Source organism: Emys orbicularis, chromosome 1 (assembly GCF_028017835.1).
Source record: "Emys orbicularis isolate rEmyOrb1 chromosome 1, rEmyOrb1.hap1, whole genome shotgun sequence".
Classification (NCBI taxonomy): domain Eukaryota; kingdom Metazoa; phylum Chordata; order Testudines; family Emydidae; genus Emys; species Emys orbicularis.
This window is the reverse complement of record NC_088683.1, coordinates 353039649-353066934: the sequence shown is the minus strand read 5'-3', so window position 1 is coordinate 353066934 and position 27286 is coordinate 353039649. Positions and strand designations below refer to the sequence as shown.

Below are 27286 nucleotides of genomic sequence, written 5' to 3'. Positions count from 1 at the left end.
TCTTTCCCCAAAAGATGAGCCTTGCAGCATGCAATAACAGAGCCCACAATTTTAGGCCAAGCTGAAAAGCAAATGCCAAAGCTGAATTAAACCCATGGAACTACAGCCTGAGCATCTTTACTGAGCTCCACAGCAGCAGTATGGCATACAGAGAGAGGTGGTCTCTCAGATAGGCAGGTCCCCAAGCCATTGAGTGATTTGCAGGCCAAAACCAACACCTTAAACTCCAACTGGAAACCAACAGGCAGCCAACCAGATCCCGGAGCACTGGTATCATGACTCACGGCAAGATGCTCCCACTTAACATAACAAGTACCGCAGGGAGCACCACTGGCTGAAAATCCAACAGAAAACACATTGTAATGTGATGCAACTCACCCCACTAAGGCGCCCCCTGCTGGCTGTCCTGGGGATCAGCTCTGCTAGTGGGTGCGCCCTCTTCTGGTGGCGTCTCGCCACCATCACTTCTGCTCCAGGGACCCAGGTCACTCCCAGCCTCCAGCTGTGCCACATTCTGTGCTCCCCTATTCTGGGGGACCTGCAGTTGGCTGTCCATCCACTTCCCTCAGCTGTGACCTGATGTCTGGCCACTTCCTCAGTGGCGATGGGGGTGAACCCGGGCCCGCCCGCTACTCTGGGACCCTGTATATGCCAGCCACCTGCTGCGTCCCCTACAGCTCCTCAGTAGATCTCCCTGGGCCACTTCCCATTGGCCCCAGCACCCTCTTTGCCCTTGCCTCAGGGCCTCAGCCTGCAAATCCCTGCAGCCTGCCAGGAGCTGCCTTTAGCTCCCTGGGTCTCTGTCTGCTCTGTCCAGGGAGCTTGCTGCCTTCAGCCTGCAAGGCAGCCAGTCCACCTCCCTCCTCAAGCTCCAGGGAGTGACTGAAGCTCCTCTGCTCTGCAGCCCTTCTTATATGGGCCAGCCCAGCCCTGACTGGCTGCTCCTCGCAGCCCCTCTCTGATTGGCCGCTTCCTGCGCAGCCTCCCAAGGGCTCTATTAACCCCTTAGAGCCCAGTGTGGGCAGGCGCCCCATCACACATACGCACAAATAGCAGCAGTCCCCCCAGATATTCCTTTCCATGTGGAGGCAGACAGTGTGATCTGGATCTACGGGGTTTTAGCCACACAATTTTTTGACAATAAGAAGGACTCAAAACAACCAGATTAATCAAGATGTCCACCCCTCTAAGCACATCTGCTGATGGAGACTTTGCAGTTGCCATGGTGGAGGTATAGAAACTCCAGTGATGTTTCTAGCCCTTGTGGTTAAGAAGCTAATGTGAACCGACTGTAACTTATACATTGGCTTCTACCTGAGTCTGCAGGCAGCCTGAAACAAGAGTTCTAAGAGGTGTGAATTGTCCCATTCATTTTACTGGATTGTGAACTCTGAAACCCACTGGGGCACACTTCAGACAACCAGCTGAGCAGAGAACTTTGTGTGTGCACAGAAGGAAAGGGACCCTTGTTGTCATTCCTTCACGTGGACTGTGAGGAGGTGGTGTGAACAGGAGTCTCACACAGAGCCCTGTGCTCCGCTGGGTGGGGGTTTGCTCACCCTCCTTTGGGAACGACTCTAACCAGACTTAAGACAGGGAGCACTGGCCCACGGGCGGAGGTGGGTTCCTTGTGTGAGCAATGCCTGTGATAACCTCCTAAAACAGGGGTGGGGCCACATGTGGTCTCACATTCCTAGTGCCATGGGTTGCCTTAATCTACCCTTGTCTGTTTTCCCCCTCACTTTGGTTGCTGCAGGTCATCTATGGTAAGCCAGGGAGACCTCTGAGGCCTAAGGCAGGGACGAGGGTGCTTAAGGACCACCTTCTTGATGGCTGAAGACAAAGGATCGTTATAAAGTCCTGCTAATCCACAGATAAAGTGGTCTGTTGGAGAAACAATAGTACAGCCTTTCTAAGCCACCTTTTCTCAACACATTCCCAAAGAGAGAGCTCCTGGTGAGTCATTATCCTCATTGTTTGCTCACATGCAGCTAGGGGGTGAGGTGGGGGGCTTAGAGGTTTGTGTCACTAAGGTTACCGCAAGCATGGCAAGTAATAAACAAACAAACCCACAAAGCCAATCAGTTTCCACTCTACTGCACCATCACAATCTGCAGCAGGTTTACTTATGAATAACAGAACCATGAGCATACACTTCCAACACGCTTTGAGAATTGTAACCGGAGGAAACAACATGTATAGATGTTACTGAAACAGATACAAATGCCTACCTCTGCCGCAGTCGGGACCCAGAAAGCCGAGGAAGCAATGGCAGGTTCCAGAAACACAGTCTCCATTCCCGTAGCAGTTACTGGGACAATTATCCACTGATTCTAGAAGATGAAAAGAGAATTGAGATACTTTCTTTAGGCAAGAGAAATCCTCTGTCTTCAACAGAGCCCATCAGCAGTCTGATAACTTAAAGTGTGTACACAATAGCACAGATACTATAATACTATAAAAAATATGGACCGGCAAACCCATTAAAACGAGTCAAAACTTCACCCAGAGGTCTAAACAATTCCTGGTAACTGGTCTCCTCTATTATTTTTCTATGCACTTCCTATTTATGATTTGAGTGGAGACAAGAAATACCAGAAACCTCCTGTCAGAACTTGTTCTCTTGGAAGATCTCCAGACCAATTTTGCAGATTCAAGAACCTTTGAATTTGGACGTATTTATCTGAAAAGAACAGAGTTGATCTGAAACTGGAATTTCCCCTAGACTAAGTGCACTACAAATGCAAATTTGGAAGTTGGAGATGGTAAAGCCCTACAGGATCATCTTGTCAATCTCCCTGCTTCCCATAGTCCATTTTCTAGTGTGTTGTGTAAGGTGCTATTTAAAGTCCCACACAATGGGACTACCACTATTTCCCTTGGGAGACAATTCCATGCCTGATATGGTTTCAAGTTAACTCCACAAATTCCCTGACTGTGACAAAACATTAGATAATCAGCTTCCCAGAACAGTTAATAGGTGAGGAAAATTATGTCTAGTGCTCTCTGTTTTGTTCCAATGCCAGCTCAGAGCATAGTGTTTACAGTTTGTCTTTAATAAAAAGAAGCACATGACTTATTAAACCTTATTTTTCAATGACAAAGGGAATGAAAACCTCTCTTTCCTTAAGTGAAGTTTGCGTAAAGGTAGGGTAATTTTTTGTGTGTAGCTTGGAAAGATGATAACACATTACGGTTCATCCCAGGCTATTATTTCAGATTTCCTCAAAGTGAAATGCATGTTATATTAAAATTGGATTCAGTTATACAGGTTGGGAATGGTAGAGCACTGGACAATAACTCTGCACTCCCAGGTGCTTAATTCATAGGGCCTTGTAGTAGCAAACCTATTTGTAAACTTCCTGTTCGTCTAATGAGCTGAAACATCTGGAGCCAAGAGTGGCATTAGTTTCTGAACTTGACAGAAAGGAAGCCTATTTCTGATTGGCTCTGCCCTGATTGATAGGGGCTCCTGAAGGCCACAGTAATGGACAAGGTGTAATTTAATCATCCATAGAGTGCAATGGCAGTTTTAAATAATAAAAACGGAGTTTTAGGCATTTGTGTTTTAGGACTCCACATATAGTTACAATAAGTCCTGAGCTTTATTGTGCAGGTAAAGAAAGACTTCTTACTTCTCTGACACTGAGGTTCTCATGCGAAGCAGACATCCACTTTATGGTGTATGGAAATAACACCACAGTTTCTAGTTAACACTCTGGGTCTGATTCACCATGCTGTTCAGCCAATGCAGTAGTAATGCAGGCACTCTGGACCTTTATCAGTTTTGACACTGCTGCAGCCTTCACCTATTAGCAGATGGATTTATATATCTATCCTGACCCCAATTCAAATTTCAACTTAGCCTATGGATAGTTGCTTTTCATAACTTTATGATGCTTGTTCATATAGGTGCGATTCCATTGCCACAGCAAAAGATCCTTGTCAGGAATTTTTGTTTTCAGTAAAATTTTCTTAGACAGAGGTTGAATGATTTTTACATATTTTATATACATATAAAGGCCCCATAGAGAGGTCTTAGCTTACCATTATGGGCCCAATTCTGTAAATCTCATTCAGGCTGAGCAGTATTTACACATGCATTTCCCTTGAAGGTAATGGGAAACAGGGATACTCATTTAAGTACTACTCAGCATGATACAAGTCTCAATGTTAATAAAACGCCCACGGAATACAGAAATTTCCCATTCTTTTCAAGTTATGATTTTCAATGACTGAACAGAGAAGTTGCAGAGGCGGAGGTCCTTACAACCGTGAGGGGGCATGGAGTCTTTTGCATGTAAGAAAACAATTAATACAAACAACGAAGAGCACAGTCAGCATCTAAAGCACAATGCACCATTAGGCTTAGAACCCATGACCTTTGCTCCAAAACCACAGGCATCTACCACTTTATCCGTTAATTAAAGGTCAATCTCCATTAGTTACAGTAGTATTTCGAGTTTCTATTCTCTCTGTGACTGACACTAATGGGCAGCCTGTAGTATTCACGTACAATTGTACAGACCTGGCATTCCACATAGTAGAGGGCAGGGAAACACATACATAATGACCCATGTATTAGATACAACCTTTCCCTCTCATGTACACTCAAAGTGGTAAAATTATTTCCCACTTTCTGATTTCCCAGAATGGTACTCTGCAAGTGTGGCCTCGCCGCAAATTACATCTTGACTTTGTCACTGACCATATTTACTGAAATTCTGCTCCAGTTTTCAAAGGGAAAGGACACAGACCTTATAATTGCAATCAAAGCCAGACAATAATTCAACACTTAGGAGAAAATTCACAATAGCAAATACTCTGTAGAGTACCTCCTCAGTTTTTAATTATGTGTTGACTACCCCATTCCACTAATAAGAAGCTAGGTCCTTAAAATCACTTAGTCACAGTTAAATGCTATCTGAGGTGTTAAATTTTTCTAATGAGTCTGAGAGTGACACTTACTATAATGCCCTCATTTTATGCACATTTGCTTTTCGGCATCATTGTCCTGAAGTAACCCCTTCCAGGGAGACAGAAAGGACTGGAGAAGACTAAAATATTGTTCCCCCAGTGGCTGGTGCCATGTAACTTTTGCTTGACAGCAAAGAATATAAACCTGGCTGGTGTAACACAGGGCAATTAAGGTCCCTACATTCTTCCAAAAGCTCTCTGACAATTGAGACCAACTTCTCGGCAACAAGAAAGATCCATGTTACATGATCATCCTGTTTGCCCAAGTCAGGGTAGGAAAGGAAGCTGCTTCCACATAGCTCAAAAAATATTTTCAAACAGCGGGTGCTAAATGGACATGCTGTTCCTTCACTATCTCTGGTAGCCACTGAGACCAAACAAGCACTGTGACTTGGGGGCTGAGGAGCAGAAGTCTAAGAGCTGCCTGGCAGTGGAATATTCATTATTCATTTCATTTCTATGCATTCCAGAATGTGGCCCTACTCCGGTTCTCCAGAACTCTCCTAAACTGGGTGCTCTTTTTAATTTGGAGGCAACAACAAACCCACATCTACCAAAAGCTCCTAAGAAAATCCTGCAGTTGCATCACAAGGCTGGATCTGGTTGCAGGGGTTAGAAGTCTACATGAAAAATCTAGTAGCCTAAAGTAAAGTTTTACTAAGTTCACTCAGTCAGGGATTGTCTTAATGTTTGCAGGAACCATAGCTCCTGAAGGATTGAACTAGGCATGTCAGCCACTCTCTGCATCTTTTTCTGATTCCAGTGCCAGAGGAGATTGGCTGACCATGTGAGTTGCCAAGTCAGAACAAGATCACAGAGCATCTAAATGCTCCTGCCTAAAGCGACAGCATGAAAACATAAGAAGTGTGTGTCCTGAGCCACTGCACCAGCTGGAATCCTGTTAGTGTGACAATCTTACAGCTTGCACATACACATTGTTCTACCCATAGCCTGGAAAATAAAAACGAGGTGAAGTGAGAGTGTTTTAAGAAAATGTGGGGAAAACATGGAAATATGAAAAATAAAACAGCTAAGTCTGCACACATGTGGCAGAAGAGAGGACTTGGCTAAAACTTCAATGGTTGCTATGATCAATTAAATTAGTCAATTCCATAAAGCACCAAAGCTAATTGAACTGAGCAAGTGTTTAAAAGCACTCTTCTCCCTTAAGTATGCCCATATACCATAATATTAGTTAGGGTTTGTTTGAGTTCCAGTATCCACTCTAACCCTTATTTTTCAGCTTTGTCATAACTATACACATATCCCTAGGTATGTACAATATTATACTTGACACTCTAACTCAGTGGTTCTCAACCTTTCCAGACTACTGTACCCCTTTCAGGAGTTGGATTTGTCTTGCGCACCCCAAATTTCACCTCACTTCAAAACTATTTGGTTACAAAATCAGACATAAAAATACAGAAGTGTCACAGCACCCTGTTACTGAAAAATGGCTGACTTTCTCATTTTTACCATATCATTATACAATAAATCGATTGGAATATATTGTACTTACATTTCAGTGTGACACTTGAGCCTGTTTTTCACTAGTGAGCCTTGTCAGAAACGTGAGCCCCACCACCCAGGGCTGAAGTATGTAACTTAGCCTTGTGGGGGCCCCTTTGGTGTGGCGTCCCGGGCAATTGCCTTGCTTGCTACCCCCTAATGCCAGCTCTGTACTTGCAACCCCCCTAAACCTGTCCCACGATCCCCCTGGGGATCATAACCCCCAGGTTGAGAACACTGATCTAGATGAGTTGAGTACTCCCTGGAAGACCTCTGTGTACCCCCAGGGGTACATGTACCATTGGTTGAGAACCAGTGCTCTAACTAATTCTATGCAACTGGTGTAGAAGATTGTAGCAATGCTCTCTTTAAAGGGTGTCCAAGTTCAATATGATACTCTGGCCACATTTAAAAAATATATATATATTTATTGTTTTTAGTCTGGCTCCCATATTTTCCTCTTGGATTCTGAGTCTTTGTAGTGATTCCCCAAAATTTTACTGACAGCAGCTAGTGAGGACCAAGATTACCAACTGCAGGCTCAGCCAAGCCTGCGTAACCCCAACATATGATTTTGCTATAATGGCCAAAGAGATCTTTGAAAACATTGTTTCCTCGCCTCCTTCCAAAATCAAATGGCACAGGAGTGACTTTGAGAAAGCGAGCAGATCCTACCAGGGGCAAGGAAGCAAAACTTAAACGGCTTGCCTTGGACTGGAGACCACAGGAACTTGAATGTGGAAGCACGCTGAATCATCCTGCCAGCTTCAAAACCTAATTAGCCACTGAAAAACAAGTGATTTCCTGAATCAACATTGTAAACATGCAGATCTCCTCTGAGATGAGGAATAAATGACATAATGAGACTCACTTCCTGTAGTTCCACATTGTCTCATGTTGGGAAAGAACACAAACAATAGCGTCTCTGAGACATTAGTTACCATCACCCCACAATACACACTAGTCAAACCCACCTCGCTCAGGGAGAAGGGAAGGATTTGCAAAAGTGTCTCAGATCTATAAAAGCAAGAGGTGGAAAATATCTATTAGATAAGAACACACCTGTTCCAGAGCTACACTGCTCCCCTACTGCACACTTTCAGCATCTTCTATAGTATAGTGTTAATTGTTTCAAATGATAAGAGGCCAGATCCTCATCTGGGGTACATCGGCATAACTCCATTGGCCACACTGATTTATATCAGCTGAGGATCTGGCCCGGGTTTTTTGATCAGGTCTCATATGAGACTGTCAGTCCGAGCGAGCTCACAATTAGGAAGTTACTGGAAATTCAAACTAAATTTTTCATTGTATAACCTCATCCTATTACTCGTCTTTCCAGTGCAGCCTCTCTTTATTAAACGGGAAAATCTAGACGCCATTTTGCTGTCCATAGCAATAATAATACTTTGTTCTATATATGTCTTTCATCCAAGGACCTCAAAGGGCTTTAGTAAAGGTCAGTCTGTTACTATTTCCATTTTACAGATGGGAAAACTGAGGCACAGACCAGTTATACTAATTATACCAACATTAAAAACATTCTTGCATCTGAAGAAGTGAGGTTCTTACCCACGAAAGCTTATGCTCCCAATACTTCTGTTAGTCTTAAAGGTGCCACAGGACCCTCTGTTGCTTTTAACATTAAAAAAGTGTGACAGAGGCAGGAACTGAGCTGATGTTTGCTAGCTCCCAGGCTGGTGGTCTGTTCAGTGGATCACTTTGCTTCTGACAAAGAGATGTGCAAAGGTCAAATGTATTGTGGTGAGCTCTATAAACATCTATCACTCTGGCCTACAATTACCTATGTGAATTACCTTTATTCGGATGAAATACAATAAATATATTAAAGAGATGGACAAATTGCTAGACTCTGGATAGATTTTTCTTTCAGATAATTACCGTGCTCGTTGGTCAGCAGTATTGCTACTATAACTGTATATCTTGCTTATTTATTTATTCAGCTTAATAACTCGGGTCTATATCTTTGGGCCAGAGGCCAAGGCAGACATCTAGCTGACACCAAATCCTATTAGAGGCTGCAGTAACGCAATTACATGTTAAAGTTAAATATTTTATAGCTATGATAGCCACCAAGCATCATCGCTCCCTAGGCAGTTAGAGGGAATTATCTACTGGCAAAGAAACACTAGTTATCCAGCAGGCAACGGAAAGTAGTCGCTTTCCTAGGAGTTAATAAGTACCAGGGCTGTTTTCTAACTACTGATTAAATTCCACTCAATGCAGATACTCCAGCAATTTCTTTTGGTAACATCCCTAGACTGTGCTTTTGAGCTGGGGCTGTCCAGCATTTGTTATATCTAGTAATAACACTTTGCACTGTTAACACCTTTAATCTTATCCACAACAAACATGATTTAATGAATCAATCCTGGTGCCAACTCCTGTGAAGTAGATACAGTGAATAATATCAAACTTTTGTACAGCTGGGTAAATTAAGGCACAGCAGGTATGCCTACGTGGCAGCTGCCCAGCCGTGGTAGCATAGGCGTCGACTCCATGGGTACTCCAGCCCAGGAGCACCCACAGAAAAAAATTAGCGGGTGCTTAGCACCCACCGGCAGCCAACCTCCCCTCACTTCCTCCCTCCCCAGCACCTCCCACCCGCCGGCTGCCCTGTCGATCAACTGCTCCCCCTCCCTCCCAGCGCCTCCTGCCTACTGCGGTGTGCAGGAGGTGCTGGGAGGGAGGGGGGAGAAGTAGGGACGGGGCGTGCTTGGGGAGGGGCAGAACGGGGTAGGAAGAGGCGGGGCAGGGGCAGGAAGAAGCGGGGCTGGAGCTTGGGGAGGGGACAGAACGGGGCAGGAAGAGGTGGGGCAGGGGCAGGAAGAAGCGGGGCTGGAGCTTGGGGGAAGGGGTAGAGTGGGGGCGGGAAGAGGCAGGGCAGGGGCAGGAAGAAGCGGGGCTGGAACTTGGCAGAAGGGGTAGAGTGGGGGCGGGAAGAGGCGGGGCAGGAGCGAGAAGAAGCGGGGCTGGAGCTTGGGGGAAGGGGTAGAGTGGGAGCAGGGCCTGCGGCTGAGCAGGGGTTGAGCACCCCCGGGGAAAGTTAGAAGCCGGCGCCTGTGTGTGGTGGACAGACTTGCGCTAGCGGGGTTCAAACTAGCACAGTAAAGACAGCAGTGTGACATTGGGGTACCTGCAGGGACTTGCGCTGGCCACCGAAGCTTGAACCCAGGCTGTTGGCGGTGGAGATTCCACCACAACACTTGGTAAAATGTCCCAATGGTTAATCACCCTCACTGTTAAAAATGTACAACTTACTGCCAGTCTGAATTTATCTTAGTTCAACTTCCAGCCACTGGACTGTCTTATACCTTTCTCTGCTAGATTGACGAGTCCAGGATGGGTCTGAGCTGGGGTGTCTAGCCCAAGCCCCTGCCAGTCCCATAACGTCCGTACTGCTATTTTTAGTGTGCTAGTTTGAGCCCTAAAAGTGTGAATGTGTCTACCTGCGTGGAGCGTCGCTCCCAGCTGCAGTGTAGACATATCCAGGGAGGTTAAATGATTAGCCTACGGACACACAGCAAGCCAGTACAAGACTAGGAATCCTGATTCCATGTCCTATGCTCTAACTAGTTGTCCACACTGCCTCTCCAGAAGAAGTGGTCTCAAAGACTTGTGCTTGCCTCTAGGGTTTCCAGCAGGCTGAGTGAATTACCATGTCATCCTGCTCACCTTCAAAGAAAAAGGTGTTCACTTAACCCTTGCTTGTGCTGGCCCTAGATGCTTAAGAAGACTGCCAAACAAAAACCAACCAACCGGGGGCGGAGAGAGCATTTACAGAAAACCAAACCACGGCACAGAACTTGCAGGAAAACCCATCTCGGCTCATGTTTTAAATCCCCTTTCCCATGTTAAAGTGATTGTTAAGCTTGGCCTGTCTATCCTATTCCTGTTGAACAATCTTGCTACAAACATGAATGCTTTCATTAAACCAACCAACCAACCAGCTGTACGTGATCCCAAGGGTTACCGCAGATGGATTTTTACAAGTTAAGTAAATAAACCCAGTTATGCCCAGGCAGGAAGCCATTAGGACTGACTCTCCACAAGCCCTGCCCCCTCTCTAGTCCTTTAAACCTGAGTAAAGGGAGCAGCAAACATGTCCATTCTGATCTGGTTGTGTTTTACCCCTGCTTTGCACCAGTGTGAATGACTGCAGCAGGGAGTCAGACCCGTGGGCCCAGTTCATCATTGCCCCTTGAACTCTTTTATGCCAGTGATGCCAAGGCAGAAGGACCGCCCCCCAAACACTCTCCAGTGGAGTAACACTGACATAGAGGGTCTCTGCAGCCCTCCTCTCCCACCAGAGGCCCTGGCACAGCGCTGTGCTCTGTGTGTTTGTGTGGTCATTTTTATGTTTCAGCAACTCTGTGTTGCTGCCCGGGTCCCAGCCAGCCCCAGCAAGCCACCTTCTCTCTGACCTTGCTCTGGCCCAGGGGAATATTCACACCAATATTCTCACTGCAATAATTGCTCTCAGCCACAGTAAGCCTCATCACTGCTTTCCCTGTTTAACAAGTACTATAACAGCCCTTGGGAAGTAAAAGACAGTAAAAGCTGAAGAAGATTCTGACCCTCAATGAACACAACCCATAATTTCATCTGTCCAGCACATCGGGACCTCTTGGGGGTTCATTTGCTTTCTAAGGCTTGGTCTACACTTACCCCCCAAGTCGAAGTAAGGTACGCAAATTCAGCTACGTGAATAACGTAGCTGAATTCGACATACCTTACTTCGAACTTACCGCGGTTCAGACGCGGTCCACACGCGGCAGGCAGGCTCCCCGTCGACTCCGCGGTACTCCTCTCATCTAGCTGGAGTACCGCAGTCGACGGCGAGCACTTCCTGGTTCGATTTATCGCGTCCACACCAGACGCGATAAATCGAACCCGGAACTTCGATCCCCAGCCGCCGAACTAGCGCGGCAGTGTAGACATACCCTAAGGAAACAATGCTATTCAATGAAATTCATTCTGGTGGAATTATAAATCGAAAGGACTGTCAGCTGCTACAGTCATTCTGATAATGACGCTAACAAAGGATCATGGAGGAGAGAGGAGATAAAACAGGTTTCAGACACCTGGAAATTTCAAACTTGATACTGTGGGTAAATAAAAGACCCCATAACTAAAGCAAATACAGACATGCTGGATCCAATATTCTCTTGCTCCTCCTTTTCCTTCCCAATTTGAAGTCTGAAAGGATTGGTTCCTTCCTCTCTGCACCTGCAGAAATTTCAATTCTTCTGCTTCATCTGTATTTTAGAATCCTTTTACTTTTCTAGTTCAAATCATCCACACCTGGCAGCTGGGATTGTGAATGTCTTGACAGCATCATGGAAACCCAGTCATTATTTCTGAGTGATCATTCTCAGTTTCCTCTTCTGCAGGACGCCTAGTTTGATGCTGATACTGCTAATGCCACTTGATGGTTTGCCAGATTTTGATTTTTTTCTGAAGGTTGGGAGGTCTGATTTAATTAAAGATCCATGTATGTAACCCCCTTTTTACTCTCAAATCCCACTGGAGGTCTAACCTCCACATGCAGGTATCAGGAAGCTACATTAGGAAAAGGGCACTGGGAAGACATTCCTTTAAAATGCTTCCCCAGGAAGTCAATGTGAAGTACCATAATCACACCATCCAATTTCATTTTGATCTCCCCGCACTCCTTCTCTGCTGGAACCAATGAAACACATTTTTAATGGCAGGTACCCCATACTTCCATCAGCGTACTGACAGCACATTCCTGCTCAATGCAGCAGTGACTCTGCTGTCTGGATTGTTTCAAACTCAGAATGGTGAAGTACATAAAGTTTGGAGTCTGGGATCAGTTTGGACAAACGTCCAAAAGCTTGGACTGCTTATCCAAACTACCTGGACCGTCTGAGTCCACCGAAGGCCCCAGCACATCATGTGAGATTTCAGCACTAAGTGGAAGAGCAACCTTCTTCACAGTATTTCAGCACATCTAGTTCCAAACCAGCTGGAAAAGCCGCACAAACAGCCTTTCGTGACATATTTTTAGAACTTCTGGTTCTATTCCCAGCTGGAATCTGGAAATGGGATGGGGGAAGCCCAATCACTTCAGAAGCTTAAAGAAGGTTTGATCTGAGTCTGGTTTTGGAAAGAGGGGAAGGTTTGGTTTGGGAGAATGCTTATCTCTCCTGTTCATCACTCTCCTTTTTAAGAGAAATCCTGCCAGCGAGGAATGCTTGGTAGATGAAGGCCACTGTTTGCTTGGAAGCACAATGGGTGGGATTTCAAAAGCACTGAGCATTGGCCTAACTCTGCTTCCATTGAAGTCACTGGTAATACTGCTCTAATTGAAGTCAATGGTCAAACTCCCATCGACTTGACCTGGACCAGAGTTAGGGCAGCATTGCAGGCTTTTGGAAAATCTCTCCCTATGTGCCTCTGCTATTTAGTGATGTACAACAAACACAATTTCTACTCTGATACCTTAAGACACACATGAACACTGAAGAAAGACACAGAAGGGACAGCAAATTACAGTTCTTAAGGAATTGCATGGGACCATTTCAAAATCTCTGATCTATCTCAGACGCTCTTACCTACTCATTTATCACACATGTCATAAGCTAGCTGGGAGGAACTTTCAGCAAATGGAGTTCCTGGGGTGTAATAAAGCCTACTTACTTGAATACAGTTCCCACATTACTTAGGTGAGAGGGAATCTTTAAAGTGCAGTTCCTATGTATAATGAGGGTACCACATTCACCTCTGCAACTAGCATGTAAGACAATGGTACTCTAGACCAAACTGGGGTCCATGGACACTCTGGGGGGTCTGCGGGTCCTGATGATCAACTGATCCCCAGCATGCAGGAGGTGCTGGGAGGGAGGGGGAGGAGCGGGGACGGGCGCGCTCAGGGGATGGGGCGGAATCATGTCCGGGGCCGCCGGCCCTGTTGATCGACTCCTCCCCCTCTCTCCCAGTACCTCCTGCATGCTAGGGAACAGCTGTTCAGTGGCGTGCAGGAGGCTCTGGAAGGGAGGGGTGGAGTGGGGATAGGGCATGCTTGAGGGAGGGAGCAGAAAGAGGAGGGGAAGAGGAGGGACAGGGGTGGAGCAGGGGCAGGAAGACGTGGGGTGTGGGTGAGGCCTTGGAGGAAGGGGTGGAGTGGGGGCAGGGCCTGGGGCTAAGCGAGGGGTTTGGGGGTCTGTGAAAATTTTTAAATCAAAATTTAAAAATCCCTTGCATCTGATGAAGTGGGCATTCACCCACGAAAGCTTATGCTCCAATACTTCTGTTAGTCTTAAAGGTGCCACAGGACCCTCTGTTGCTTAAATCAAAATGGGGGTCCTCGGGTTGCTAAAGTTTGAGACCTGCTGCTCTTTCTAGACCATACCTTGGGAATGTTTCTTTTCCTTCCTTTCTTTTTGCAAATGGCATATTTCAAAATCTGAATTATGGTCCAATAAATGACATTCTCATATCCCTGTTTTGCCTAAGGGATTGCAAGCATAAATCTACTGAAATTTTTTTGTCCCTTCTCACTCATATAAATTGTTGCAAACTAATATAGGAAACAACAATTATTCAGCCTTAAGGTTTAAACTAGCAAATGGGAAGTTCAGTATGTTACATTTTCTGTGCTTGTAGCTTAGGGCAAGGCTAAAGCTGCCTTTGAGACTCATTTGAAATGATATTGTGAATGTGTGTACATATTCTAGGAAAAACACACACCCACTCACACACACTCACGCCCTCAACTGTGGACTGATTCAGTTAAATAAATGTCATTAAATAAAGCAGTGCTATCATTTTAGGTACATTAAAAATAAATTCATTTTCACTTTACACAGACTTGGGCTAATACATTATGAATGCAGTACCCAGAATGGCAAACATTTAATGGGTTACATTTTTAGAGCGGGATGGGGGTGGTGGTGTCTGTTCTGTTTCTGGCTCTCCAGGTGGCTTGCTGCGTGAACTGGGGCAAATCATTTAACCTTGTGCCTCAGTTTACCCATCTATAAAATGGGTTCGACCCCACTTACTGTATCTACCTTGCAGAGAGTGCCGTAAGGATTAAAGAAAGGAGTCATGAGTTCACTACGTATGCATTTGTGCATGCAGAAAAGTGGTCATTGTTAAAACATCACCATGGGCCAACGGTTACCACACAGTGGGGGGAATGAGAGGGGCAGGGAGCAGTGTGGTGACCATTTCCCCCTCTACAAAGAACAAGAGAAATCTCTGGTAACTGTTGGGAGAAGTTGACCCTCTGTTGGCTTCTACCCGACGGATGTGCTCAATTACCTGCTCGTGCATCCAAGCACATATTTTATGGGTACCCTTTAAGCACAGACATTTGAAAATTAAGCAATAAGAAGCCCGTTGTTCCAACACAAAGAGGGCTTTCCTTCTGTTTGCCAAAATATACAAGCAACTCTCAGAACCCGTATTTTTGCTCTTTACTGCTAGAGCATAAATGGAATTAAAAGTCAAGCAGCACTGTAATATGACACAGGAATAAAACAAGCTGTGCTTACATTAGCCTGCAGCCTGGGACATACAGACAGAGCTATATACAAAAGTGCAAAAACTAAAACCATATGTCCTGGAGTTTCCTTGATTTGCAAATGTCTCCAGAAGGCTTCAGATAACACTAGAAGCCTTGTCATTAAAGCAGAATTCCACTGTTCTAAGAAACATAACAAAATAAAAAAAGTAACTTTAGAATTAAATAAACCTTTTCTTGACCCTAAAGCTGAGGTAATTACCCCAATCAATAAACCTTTAGTACAAACTCTATCAGATCAAGAGAACTTGTCTGCTGCAAACAGCACATTGACAAGCAGTGGGTGACTGAGGGAGTTCAAGGATACCAGCCCATGTTAGTACAGATGTAGGCAGAGCTCGTTAAAAAAAACCAACTCTTTTTTTCTCTTGCAAACTACTAATCAAAAATAGAGAGAACATTCCTTGTGCATTAACCAACATTTATTTTTCATTCCTGCAGTGTCTTCTGAAATTACAAGGACTATTCTGAAGAGGAATTCATGCCAAAAAAATTGTCCTGAGAGCGGATGCTGAATTAATTATTCCATCTGTGGTTTACTGCTAATCTAGCTTTACACGGAGTGGGACAATCCCAAAAGTTACTTTGAAACGTAGCCTTTCCACTCAGAGAATCAAGGAAGAGACACACTGTATGCAGAAACAGAGGCTGAGAAAACTGTTAGTGCCACGTGTCTGCCCTTTACAGTTTCTTACTACTTAATTATCTTTGAGATGTGTCACAGATTTCCCCTTTATTTGAGGTGCCGTAAGTTTCTGACTCAAAGATCCTGCAAATAACCATTATGCACACCATCAGTTGGGAGCGAGGGTTGTTATGCAAGAATTCTTTTGGACACTTGCAAAGAGGAAAAAAAGGTCATCCTATGTAAGACCTAGATTTGGACTGACTGGTCTGATTTCAGGTTTTTGGAAGCACCTTGGGCCCCAGCTGTTTAAGAAAGCCCCATTTAGCAGACAGAATGGTGCACCGTCGGAACAGGTGTTAGACAAGAGCGCAGCCAGCCTACTTCAATTTGCACGGTATAGCTAGAATGCCGCACATGTCCTATGACAACTCTGGCAGAAATAATAATGAAACAGTGTGGGATCTGCTTTCCGTGTTGTTTGTCTGGCAGTGACACTAGCCAAATGGCAGGATGGGAATTGGCCACTGACTGAAATCGAAAAGGACTTCAAAATCTGGAGAAGTATTAAGTCTGCAGGAAATCACAGGCAACACAGGGGCAACTAGAGAGATGGGCTTTGATATTCGGAGACGCTGAGCATCCTCAGCTCACTTCAGTGGGAAATCAGAATGCTCAGCAATCATAGAATCATAGAACTGGAAGGGACCTCGAGAGGCCATCTAGTCCAGTTCCCTGCACTCAAAGCAGGACTAAGTATTATCTAGACCATCCCTGAAAGGTGTTTGTCCAACCTGCTCTTAAAAATCCCCAATGATGGAGATTCCACTACCTCCCTAGGCAATTTATTCCAGTGCTTAACCACCCTGACAGTTAGGAAGTTTTTGGAAGCCCTGCAGGACTGGGGCACAAGTGAGGGGATTTAGGGAGTTATGGTGGCTGTGGTGCAGTCACAGGAGGTACTCAGATGCTACAGTGAGGAAGGCCATATAATTACCTGGATAGACACATAGGCACTTATTTACTGAGGGTAACATACAAGAACCTCACTGAGGATTTCAACTAAGGAAACGCAAGCCAGTGTGAAAAATACAAGCCCCTCCCCACATTTCCCTCCTGAACAAAACTCCATTTCTAGACCCAAACCAAAGGTTTTTTTAAAGGATCTACATTTTAATTCCACCCCTTCCCCGCAGCTACTTTTGACCCATCAGGGGTAACTGGAAGTGCTATAACGGTGTGGGAAAGTCTTTTCTTGCAAGGCTTCAAGCTGAATTTTGCAGAGATAAGAGATCTGGGTAATTATTGGATAAGCAGCTGATCTGAGACCTGGATTGTGAACCTTTTGAAATTCATCCATTACAGTTTAAAACACAGTAATAATACCTAGATGGATAACAATATTCACAAAGAAACAAGCCTCTTGAGGAGCTAACAGGTTAGGAGGGTTGGTAATGGGACAGAAAGCGTCTAGTTCCAGAGTTTTTACTCAACCTGGTTTAGAAATGACCAAAAGCGGGTACCATCAGGGGCTGCTCAGTGGACTGTGTTAATGACGGCTGTCAGTCCAATTCTTCATGAATAGTTATTTACCTCACAGAAACCACCACTGTAGTTGGCACCAGTTGTGATGTTTCAAAGACAGCAAGGACTGAATAGGTGCCAAGAGCAAGTTGCCTTCTCAGCTCTAGCCGTGGGGTAAATTTTTCAAAAGTGCCTCAGGGTACATCTACACAGCTCGCAGCAATAAGCCTCCCAGGCCAGGCTGACAGACCCGGGTTAGCAAGGCTCATGCTAGCACTCTAAAAATAGCTGTGTAGGCAGTGCTTTGAAGTTGCGAGTCAGGCCGGAGCTTGAATTCTGAAGCTGACTCCCCATCCTTAGGCTTCAGAGCCCGAGCTTCAGCCTAGGCTGCAATTTCAAAGTCCTAAGTAACTTATGAAACTAAGGCTTGGTCTATACGACACAGTAAGGTCAACATACGGCAGCTTATGTCAACCTATTTATGTCAGTGTACACACTACAGCCTTGCTCCCGCCGATGTAAGTGCCCTACTACGCCGACATAACTCCATCTCCATGAGAGGCGTGTGGCTTATGTCGGTGTAGTTATGGCGAAGCAGTGTCTGTGTAGAACTGTGTTACTTACATGTCATTCTTGTCAATTTCACAGCTCCAGCACTGATGACTAAATTGGCAAGAAAGCTGGGCTGTCACCGGGGCAGGTGGAGGGCTCCAGCTAGAGCCTGGCTGCCCCCGGGCTCCCCACTCCCAGCCAGGCTGCTGCCTGGAGGCTCCCGGCTCCCCATGGGGAGCCCTGGTACAGCAGGGTGGCTCTCCATGAACCCTGGTACTTCCCGGAGGCTCTCTGCTCCCTGCGGGGAGCCCAGAGGCTGCACTGAGGCTCCCGGGAGCTGCTCAGACTCTGGGCATGGAGCTCACAGCCAGGAGCCTAGCTGCGTCAGGGAGCCGAGAGCCCAGGGGGCAGCTGGGCTCCCGGCGGTGGGGAGCCGAGAGCCTGGGAGGCAGCCAGGCTCCAGGCAGGGAGCTGTATATGGAGCTGATGGCCCAGGGTCTCAGCCCCCACACTGCCCCTCTTTGGTTGGTGGAAGTGCTCCTGGTGAAGATGCGCACCACCGACAGAAAAAGGGTAGTGTGAACATGTACCACCGCAGTAAGTAAGTCGACCTAAAATAGGCTGACTTACGTTTCTAGTGAGGACATGCCCTAAATCCTATTTTCAAAAGAGATTTAGGCACCTAGAAGCCTAAGTGCCATTGACTTTCAATTAGATTTAGGCTTAAGTGCCTAAGTCACTTTTGAAAATGGGACTTAGACGCTTCTGAAAATGTTTCTGGTAATTGCTTTAGTTTAAGACATAGTGGTGGAGTAGCAGAGACACTTGCAATACTGCTGCCTATTATGAACCTGTTAGTAACAGGATAAATGTAAGATTTCAGTGTGCACAGCTGTCAATCTTTCATGACCACTGAATTCACATGAAAAATCCTAAACAAATGGATGACTCTGGGTTTGTGCAAAGAGTAACAGGATGCCATGTGGGTGGAAGTAACAAAGGTGTTGAGGGGTAACCCAGGATGCAGATTCTGTGATTTCACAGAAGGGGATTGATCACAGGGCAGCAAGAGAACAAAAAAGAGGTGGGTTTTTTTGGTCTTTTAACTGAACAGAGCTCCTAACTATAATCTGACAGGGCTTTAAAACTCTGTGAGGAACCTGTGTGGGAGGTATCTGAACCGAACAGGAGGAATCCGAAGTATCAGGAAGAAGGCGCTGAAGGCTTGAGGCTAATCAAAAAAGGCCATCCAATGGAATAGCTGTCAGCAAGGGCATGCAAGGGGAATCACAGAGCTAAAGGCAAAACCTATTTGCAGACCATGCGAAGTACCACTAATAGTTTAGCAAAAGTAAAGTTGTGACTTTCCTCACCCGTCATTTTTCTTTAATTTCAATTTTTTTTCTGTACAGGTTGAGCAGACGGAAATGTCTCTGAGCCTAGGAAGTGAAGGATTCTTAGCTACGTGCCCAGAGAATGGCCCCATGAGGCAGAAATGCTCAGAAGTCTTGCTGTGACTCAGGAAAAGTGACACTTATGTTTGACCATGCAAATAAAAGGGAAATAGCTTTTCTGAATAGCTGGGCCCATCCAGGCAATGTGAGGTGGATGAAACCAGTCAATGTCTTTAGACTCAAGGGCCCTTAACTTTAAGCATGCACTAAAGTGCTTTGCTGGAGGAGAGCCTCAGGGCCAAACTCAGAAAGAATGGATCAGATGGTGTAAGCTAGATCCTCATCTACCGAGGCTCCCTTAGACCTACTTACACCCATTCTCTCGATGTGTAAGGAAGTCTAAGTTAGTGTCACTCAGAATTTGAGGAGCGGGAAGAAGGGGTGAGTTAAAGCAGATGTCATCCTATTTTAGCTTGTACCTTCTTTTGGGTCCTCAGCATGTACATTTAGACTCTCTCAGACACCAACAGAGAGGGTGTGAGACCCTCTAACGGATTCCAAGTTTCTGTAAGTGGCTAAGTCGGTGGAACATAGGCACTGACTCTACTGAAACAAGTGTGAGTTACAGAAACTCCCACTAGACTTTCTTGGGAGCAACCTAAACACCGAAATCTGTGCAGAGAAATTTTCAGACAGGGTTAAGTCAGAACTCTTCAGATCATTTCTTGCGCCACCTCCTGCACCCAGGACAAGTCATGCACCCTCTCTCTCCTAGTCTACACTCTACTATTGTGAAGTATTCCTATGTCAATCTCCTGGCTGACAATGTCTCTACACCTTCTTGCATTTGAGCTCTTGTCCCAGGGAATGTACTGGGCTTGGTTATATTTTAGATTCCTGCAGGAAGGAGCCTGCCTTTTCATATGTACTGTAAAGTGCTGTGCACACTTACTGGGCTCTATAAATACAACCTCTAGGTCTCTTTGTACTTTGATGGAGAAAAGCACTCACTGGCAGTTTTCTTTATGGGCAGCGGAGGGGGCAGGAGGAATGACAGTACTTTTCTTAATCTTAAATCATGCCTCTTGCCGAAGCTAAAAGCTAGCTAAAACCTCACATCCCATAATGGGCATTCTACATGCACTTCCTTTTGCTTGCTGGGGTATGAAGTTGCACCGGTAAACAGACAACCTCTCCTCCCACATGCTTTCTCTCTCTCTTCCTCTCTAGCGCATAGCTGAATGCTTTCTTCCTTTTGATTTTTCCATGGCCCTACATAGCCCAGCCTGCTATGGCTCAGCGGGAACAGCTGCTGACAGGCTCCCTCTCTGACTTCATAGACGCTGATTTCAGGCTCTCAGATGTTTCTTGCCTCCACTGAACAGATTTTTGGCCAACATCTCTGTCTCAGAAGTGCTGACTCCAGTTCTCCCTTAGCCTCCTATTTTATTCCACTTATAGCAGATTGCTCTGACTAAATCACTGCTGTCAGGCAGAGGTGAATCCACAAGGCACTTTTCAGAGAAGTGTTTCTATTAAAAATTTCAGAACGTGCTGCCAATGTCATTTACAAGAAGGTTAATTCATTATTGAGAGACACTGATTCTCCATTCCTTTATGATGTTTTGTGCTGTAATTTAGGGGAACGAAATGAAAAAAGGTTATTAAAAGCTGAAAACTATGCCACAATAATCTTTTCCCCCCTCCCCCAAACTGCAATTATTTAGCATCAGCATGAGTTTTGATGGGAATTATAATGCCGCATTCTCCCACGGTTTACATGTGATGCCAGGGTGCATATATAGGAAAAGATGTTGACAAAGTCCAATCCTTTTGGCTGTGATGTTTCTATGGTAGGCAAATCTACCTCCTTATAGGAAACGGGCTAAGATGAAAGTGCTATCAAAGCAAATGACAATACTACTGAGTGAGTGGATTTCCTTCTAGCTTTGCAGGATTCCAAAACTCTAACTAGGCACAGCCTCGTGCTTTACTAAATTAAATGTGCCATCGAGCTGGGAATGCAGATTGCTTGCATTTTGCTCCTGTTTTCACATGAATAATGGAGAGTATGATCAGTCCAGACAGGTAGTGTACAATAGTTACAGTCAGTGTTGCAATATAGAGAAACTGACCTATGCTGACTGATTTTACTGAAGGTTTGGGCAGTTACAAAGCAGAAGGTAAACTTAGCGGAATCCGTCCAAAATGTTTGTTTCTGGAACATGTAACATACTCAAACAGGACTCGCACTGACGTTAGGGGAGTTTTTTCCAAGAAAAGGCTGCAGGATTTGGCCTTCTGCGGTTGTTATTAACTGTTACTCGTTATTGTGAACAATTAGTAGGTATATAGCACTTTTCATCTTCAATCAATTCATTCTCACAGCATCTCTGTGGGCCAGATAGATAGTATTATCTCCATTTTACAGAGCAGGAAACTGAAGCACAGAGAGATTAAACAACATACACAAGCCTGAAGGGAGTCAGTGTCAGCACCTGGATAAAAATAGAGAGTCATGGCTCCCAATCCTGTGCTCAGACTGCTAGATCCTGCCTCTTTCTTGATAATGCTTATACGTTTGAAATGTTTCTTCCCTGTATTTATTATTTCTTTGGATTTCTGCAATAAGCAAACAGAGATTTTTCCATGTGCCATTCTCACAAAAATAAAATCAAATGACAGCCATCAGAGTTCAATGCCACCCAAACACAAACCTCCCCTCCCTGCACATAAATGTAACCTGCTCATCACATATGACTTGCTATATTTATATGGCATTGGAATTTTACACCCAGGTTCATAAACCTGGAATGTCAGGTTGCTGCATCCTCTTTACTATGGTGTCAACAGAAATTGCAACACAAGATGCTACAGTATTTATGGACTTAAAGGGTAGCAATCGTGTCGTGTCAGAGCTCATGAACACACTGAAAAGGGTCTGAGATTCTCCTATACATAGTGTCCTATTTAATGATTTCACAGGAAACCTCCAGCAGATATTTTTAAAGGCTGCTGTTGAAAATGACCATATAAGCAAGGCGCTGACCGCTTCTGGCCATTAAAGTTCTCTTTTTGTAAGGTGTTAGCTTAGCTGTGGTATCCTGGTCAAATTCCTGTCAGGCAGTCACATCGTGCTTATCTAAAATTCAGACTCTAAACTCATCTGACACAGTGGTTTTCACATCCTGTGTCAAAGCAGGTCATTTGTGTCCTTTCTATGTACTGTGGCTTTGCATTATTATATGGCAACTGGTGGGTGAAAAGATTCCTCAGACAGCGCAAAATCCTGCCTGCACCATCTTAGTAGGGCTGGTCTACATGGTGGATTGGTCAGCACCAGGGGGTGTAAATTCTAGTGTGCATGACTGTGTCACACACTAACTGGCCCATATGGACCCTGCTGGCGCATACTGAAAGTGTGCGTTAATTTAGTCCCATTTCAAACAATATATGTAACCTGCACTAAGGAACTTTTAGCGCATGCCAGCAGGGTCCACACAGGTCAGTTAGTGCAGAACGCACTAGTGCACCCTAGAATTTACACCCTTCTGGTGCAGACTAGTGCACCCATGTAGACAAGCTAGCCATGATGGATGGGGGAAGCAGGGCAGAGCTGGAAGTGCAAAGCCTTGAGCCTTCCTGCCAGCAATGGGCAGAATAATTCAAGGTGGATGGGGGAATGTAGTGGGTGGCACCTTACAGGTGGCCTAAAACAAGATCACAGCCTGCGCCTCATGTTATGTGGCTAACCACAGTGCACGCTCGGGTGAGCTTAACCACAGAGGACCAGGCCACCCTGAAGCTGCAGAGCACTTAAAGGAGCCTTACCCAGTCCTGACGGGTGTATTAGCACAGTATCTTGCCCTTATACCGTGTGAGTGTATTGATGCAGGGAGAAGAGCCTGAATCCAGCTTGTACTTTGCAATCAGTTTGAAAAGTACAGTGATTATGCTTTAGAATTCTCTTCCATTGTGAGAGCTATTACTGGTTGAGTGGCATATGCCATCTGCAGGGGAATCTCTCTCAAACTGGTAGAATCCTTCAGAACAGAAGAAACTTTTTTAAATGGAACCCACTATATGAAAAGCATTTGGGGATCCTTTTGGATGAGAGGTGTCAGATAAAGGTAAAATTTGTTTCAATTACAATAATTTGCTAAAGTAAACTAAGCAAACTAATAAAACCACATTGCAGAGTAAATCTTCCATTTAATAAGTTAAAGAGCAATTATTTCTGGTGTTGCTTAATTGTGAACAGCCTTGAATACATTGAATTCTGACAGCGAAGGCCTGCTTATGTTCTAAGTTTTCATTGTAACACAATATTACAGTAGCGGTATACTAAATAAACTTGAGAAGTAAAACTATATATTGGACCTTAATGATTTTGCTTTAATAAGACCTAAACTTTTAATTAACCTGCCAAGACAAATTGCAACCCATAGCTCTCAGGTAGCTACTGCAGACAGCTGAGACTCAATGCCAATGCCTCTTTGGGGAGAGGAATTAATGGCAACACTGGAATGAGCCTGCTTTATGCAGTAAAGAAAAAAGGTCCATTAAACAATCATTGTGGGTAGAAGAAAGCTAAGTGCTGGTTTTATGGAGGAGTATTTGAATTACAATAAAATGGATATGGGGATATGAACCTGCTCAGTGGGTCAGTCAAATATAAAATTAAACATGACAGAGTCAGAAATAGGTTCTGGTAAAGGACTGATTGTAAACAGAGGGATATAGACCTGGGACAGGTCATACAGAGTGATATTTATATGCTGGAAGAAGAATCCCAGGGTGCTGTGAGAAGAGGTGGTGGTTACTCAGTGCCTGGTGCTAACTGATTGCTTTACTGATGGAGAGCCTGGGTGAGATTTGGACACCCAATTCCCATCCATTTGAAAATTTCAGCCTCTTTCTTTTAGATGAGGCATAAAACAGATTCATACAATGGGCTATCCCTCCTCCCATAGTGCTTTCTGTGAGAGATTATTAACTTTATTAATTATTATTAACTTTGGTGTCCTACCCCAACTCCAATTTGAGTAATTATGTGATGCCAGCAGTTTCAATCAGATACGGTATTCCTCACTTCCTGTCCCAAACTGCTGCTTGATGCTGGCTATGTGCTGTTGAACAGCTGCTCAATTCCACTCCAGAAAAAAATATTTGGCCCAACAGAAACAGAATCAAAATTCCCAAATAGAAGGATCAGGGAGGAGGGGCCACCTCTTTAATCAATAACTCTGGTCTCATCTGCAGTGGCAGGGAGCTTGTCTAGAACATAATTTTTAAATAGGGCTTTAATACAGTTATGCCCCATCCATGCCATCCTAGATATGTTAATCCTTACAGTATTTACCATTAATGTTGTGTGCAGTTTTGTTCCCAAGGGAACAATCATTGCCCAAATATCCTCACTTATGCTGAATAGTACTTTAGTCTCTGAGTAGTCTCATTAAAATCAATGAGATGGGCCAGGACTAAGATGCTACTGAAGCTATGTCTACACTACTGTGGTAAGTCAACCTACGCTACGCAACTCCAGCTATGTGAATAACATAGCTGGAGTTGACGTGCCTTAGGTCGAGTTACCGCAGGATCTACACCTTACCTTTTCGTCGGGGGTAGAGAACAGGGTCGACTGGAGAGCAATCTGCAGTCGATTTGATGGGTCTTTACTAGACCCGCTAAATCGACCGCGGGTGGATCGATCTCAGAGCGTCGATCCTGGCTGTAGTGTAGACCTGCCTTCAGTGTGAGTAAGGATATGAGAAACTAGCCTTAAGGTACATAGATTAGGTAAAATAATATGGTAAATCCTTACCGATGGTAGTAGTAAGAAAAGAAACCACCTCGGACTCTTTCCCATCATTGTAGAAGGCCAGATGCCATATTCCTGTATCCAAATACTGGATAAACCCTGTCTCATGGCTGGACATTGGCACAAAGCCTCTAGGTTGCCGCTGAGGTCCTTCCAGACTCCTCACCTCCTGGGTAAGTAGCCGTCTCCCATCAAGGAGCTCAACAAAGTCAAACTGAAACACAAAGGAAAGATGTTCATTGTATACTTCAGGATGCCAGAAAATGATCACGCTTCCTGGTTCAGATCTATCTCAGGATGGGCAGAAGAGCTTTGCATTAAACGTAAGACACCCACACTTATGGAACATCATACATGATATTTCCTCTGGTAAGTCATGACATGTTCTGATTCAACCTATAAGGAGATGACTGGAATTGTGTCTGTTCCCAGTAGTTTGCCAGATCTCCTTATCTATCTGTTGATCTGCTTCTCTCTGGTCTCCTCTCTCCACCCATTCCTCTCCTCTTGTTTCTCTCACAGCTCCTCACATACTCGTGGGAGCTCTTCTAATGCTTCCAACACACTATAGACACATGTTTTTTAATTCATAAAACCTTAAAACCAATAAAAAAATGTAAAAGAAAAAAATTGAGATTCCCACCTCAAGTACAAGACCATCTCTTGCACATGTAAAGCTAAATTCTGATGTTGTTGAATCAGCCATTGTTTTCAACTTGGCCCATACTGTATAAATGCAATTTTTTAAAAATACTTTATATGATATTAACTTTAATTTCTTAACATATATAGGCAATGAAGTCTAAATGCATCTAATACGGTAACAATAATTTTTAATCGCCTGACTTTTGTGAGTATAGAACCTTAACCATAAAGTTAGTTTTTTGCATTTTTTCCCCTTGCTTCATTCTTTATATAGACGTTGGGTAAAATCCTGGCCCTATTAAAGTCAATGGGAGATTTTCCACTGACTTCAGTGGGGCCAAGATTTCACTCCTTATTTCTTAGCCATGTTCTTAGCAAAACAAGCTTTCCAAGTTTGTCAAATCCAAACAATGTAGGTTATCTACAACTTGTATTAACAACTAAAATAAAAAGACTCACCATTTTTTTACAACTCACAGAAAATAATCTTCAAACTATACCTCCCAAAATCACTTTTAGGATAGGACATTTCAGCATAAAAAGTAAGTTTCATGGGCAAATCAGAAGCATCTGATAATAGGCGCTAATAATGAAAGTGGGCTTCATGCCTATAAACACACACCATGCATGATTTGGGTGTATACAAGTACTTTGGGACACATGCAATCAGCACTTGTGCAAATAAAATTGTATATTTGGTGTATAACATTATCTGTCTACGTCTCCAACCCGGGAAATCATCCTTATTCAGGATCTGAATTGGTGCTTCATGTTGGTGAATGCATATTTTGCAGTTGTCACATTGGCATCCATTTTTGAATATTTGAATCTCAATATCTTCCATGAACCCACAGAATTCTTGAGATAGGTAACTGAAATAAAAAGTGGGGCCATCTACCTTTTCAAGGTACAAGCTACAAGCACATCAATTCTAAGGTAAGTGTTGGTTCGTTGAAATGTGCTCCTGTTACCTGGGTATGTGAAGGAGGAAGGCCTTTCCTGCCATAAATCCCAACCAGAGCAGCCTTTCCTAAAGACACATTGAATTTCAGATGCACTGGATGGTCAATGAACACCTGAGATCTCCAAAAGATACCAGGAGGAATCTTCTGTGTGGCTCGTCGTCCAACATCAATTTCTCCAGAGTCTATAAAAGTGTCCTCTGGAAAGAAACTACTGGGCTTTCCTGCTGAGACATAGAAACAAAAAAAAACCCTTGGATTAGCCTAGCATCCTGTAAGTAATCTGATCAAACTGGTATCTCTGACATTGATCTACCAATGTGCTAACTTCTTCAGAATACATTATGCATCAATTATGACTATGAAAGAAAAATGGATAGGATTACTCCTGGCTACGCTCCATCTTTCTACTGAAAACATGTATCTTGGAAGAGCAATATGGATTCCCAAATGGCCCTCTGCTTAAATCATAACAACAGAGCTTGTTAAACTACATTTTAATGTTAAAAATAAATCATCTTACATCACATCACATCATTAATTTATGTTATTTATGGAGAAAGTAATTATTATATTATCAAAAAATGTAGTGATTGTGAGTTTCCCATGCACCATGGAGTTGGATGAGTATGTCAAGAACATCTGTTTAAGTGATGGTGAATTATGCAGGGGGAAACTAATGGTAAAATTCACTGCTAAATT

General features: G+C 44.3%; 1 protein-coding gene across 4 annotated transcripts in view; it reads right to left on the bottom strand.

The window, feature by feature from the left end:
- The window catches only part of TENM4 (teneurin transmembrane protein 4), a 427958-nt gene that overhangs the window by 171215 nt on the left and 229457 nt on the right, over positions 1-27286 (bottom strand). For 3 of the 4 annotated variants that reach the window (XM_065406816.1, XM_065406800.1, XM_065406809.1), the window contains 3 exons: positions 26594-26808; positions 24981-25191; positions 2232-2333 (listed from right to left, as the gene is read on the bottom strand). In XM_065406816.1, the coding sequence (XP_065262888.1) occupies positions 2232-2333; positions 24981-25191; positions 26594-26808 (528 nt within the window). Of the gene's footprint in view, positions 1-2231; positions 2334-24980; positions 25192-26593; positions 26812-27286 lie in introns of all 4 variants that reach the window. The other variant, XM_065406791.1, reaches the window with a different exon arrangement.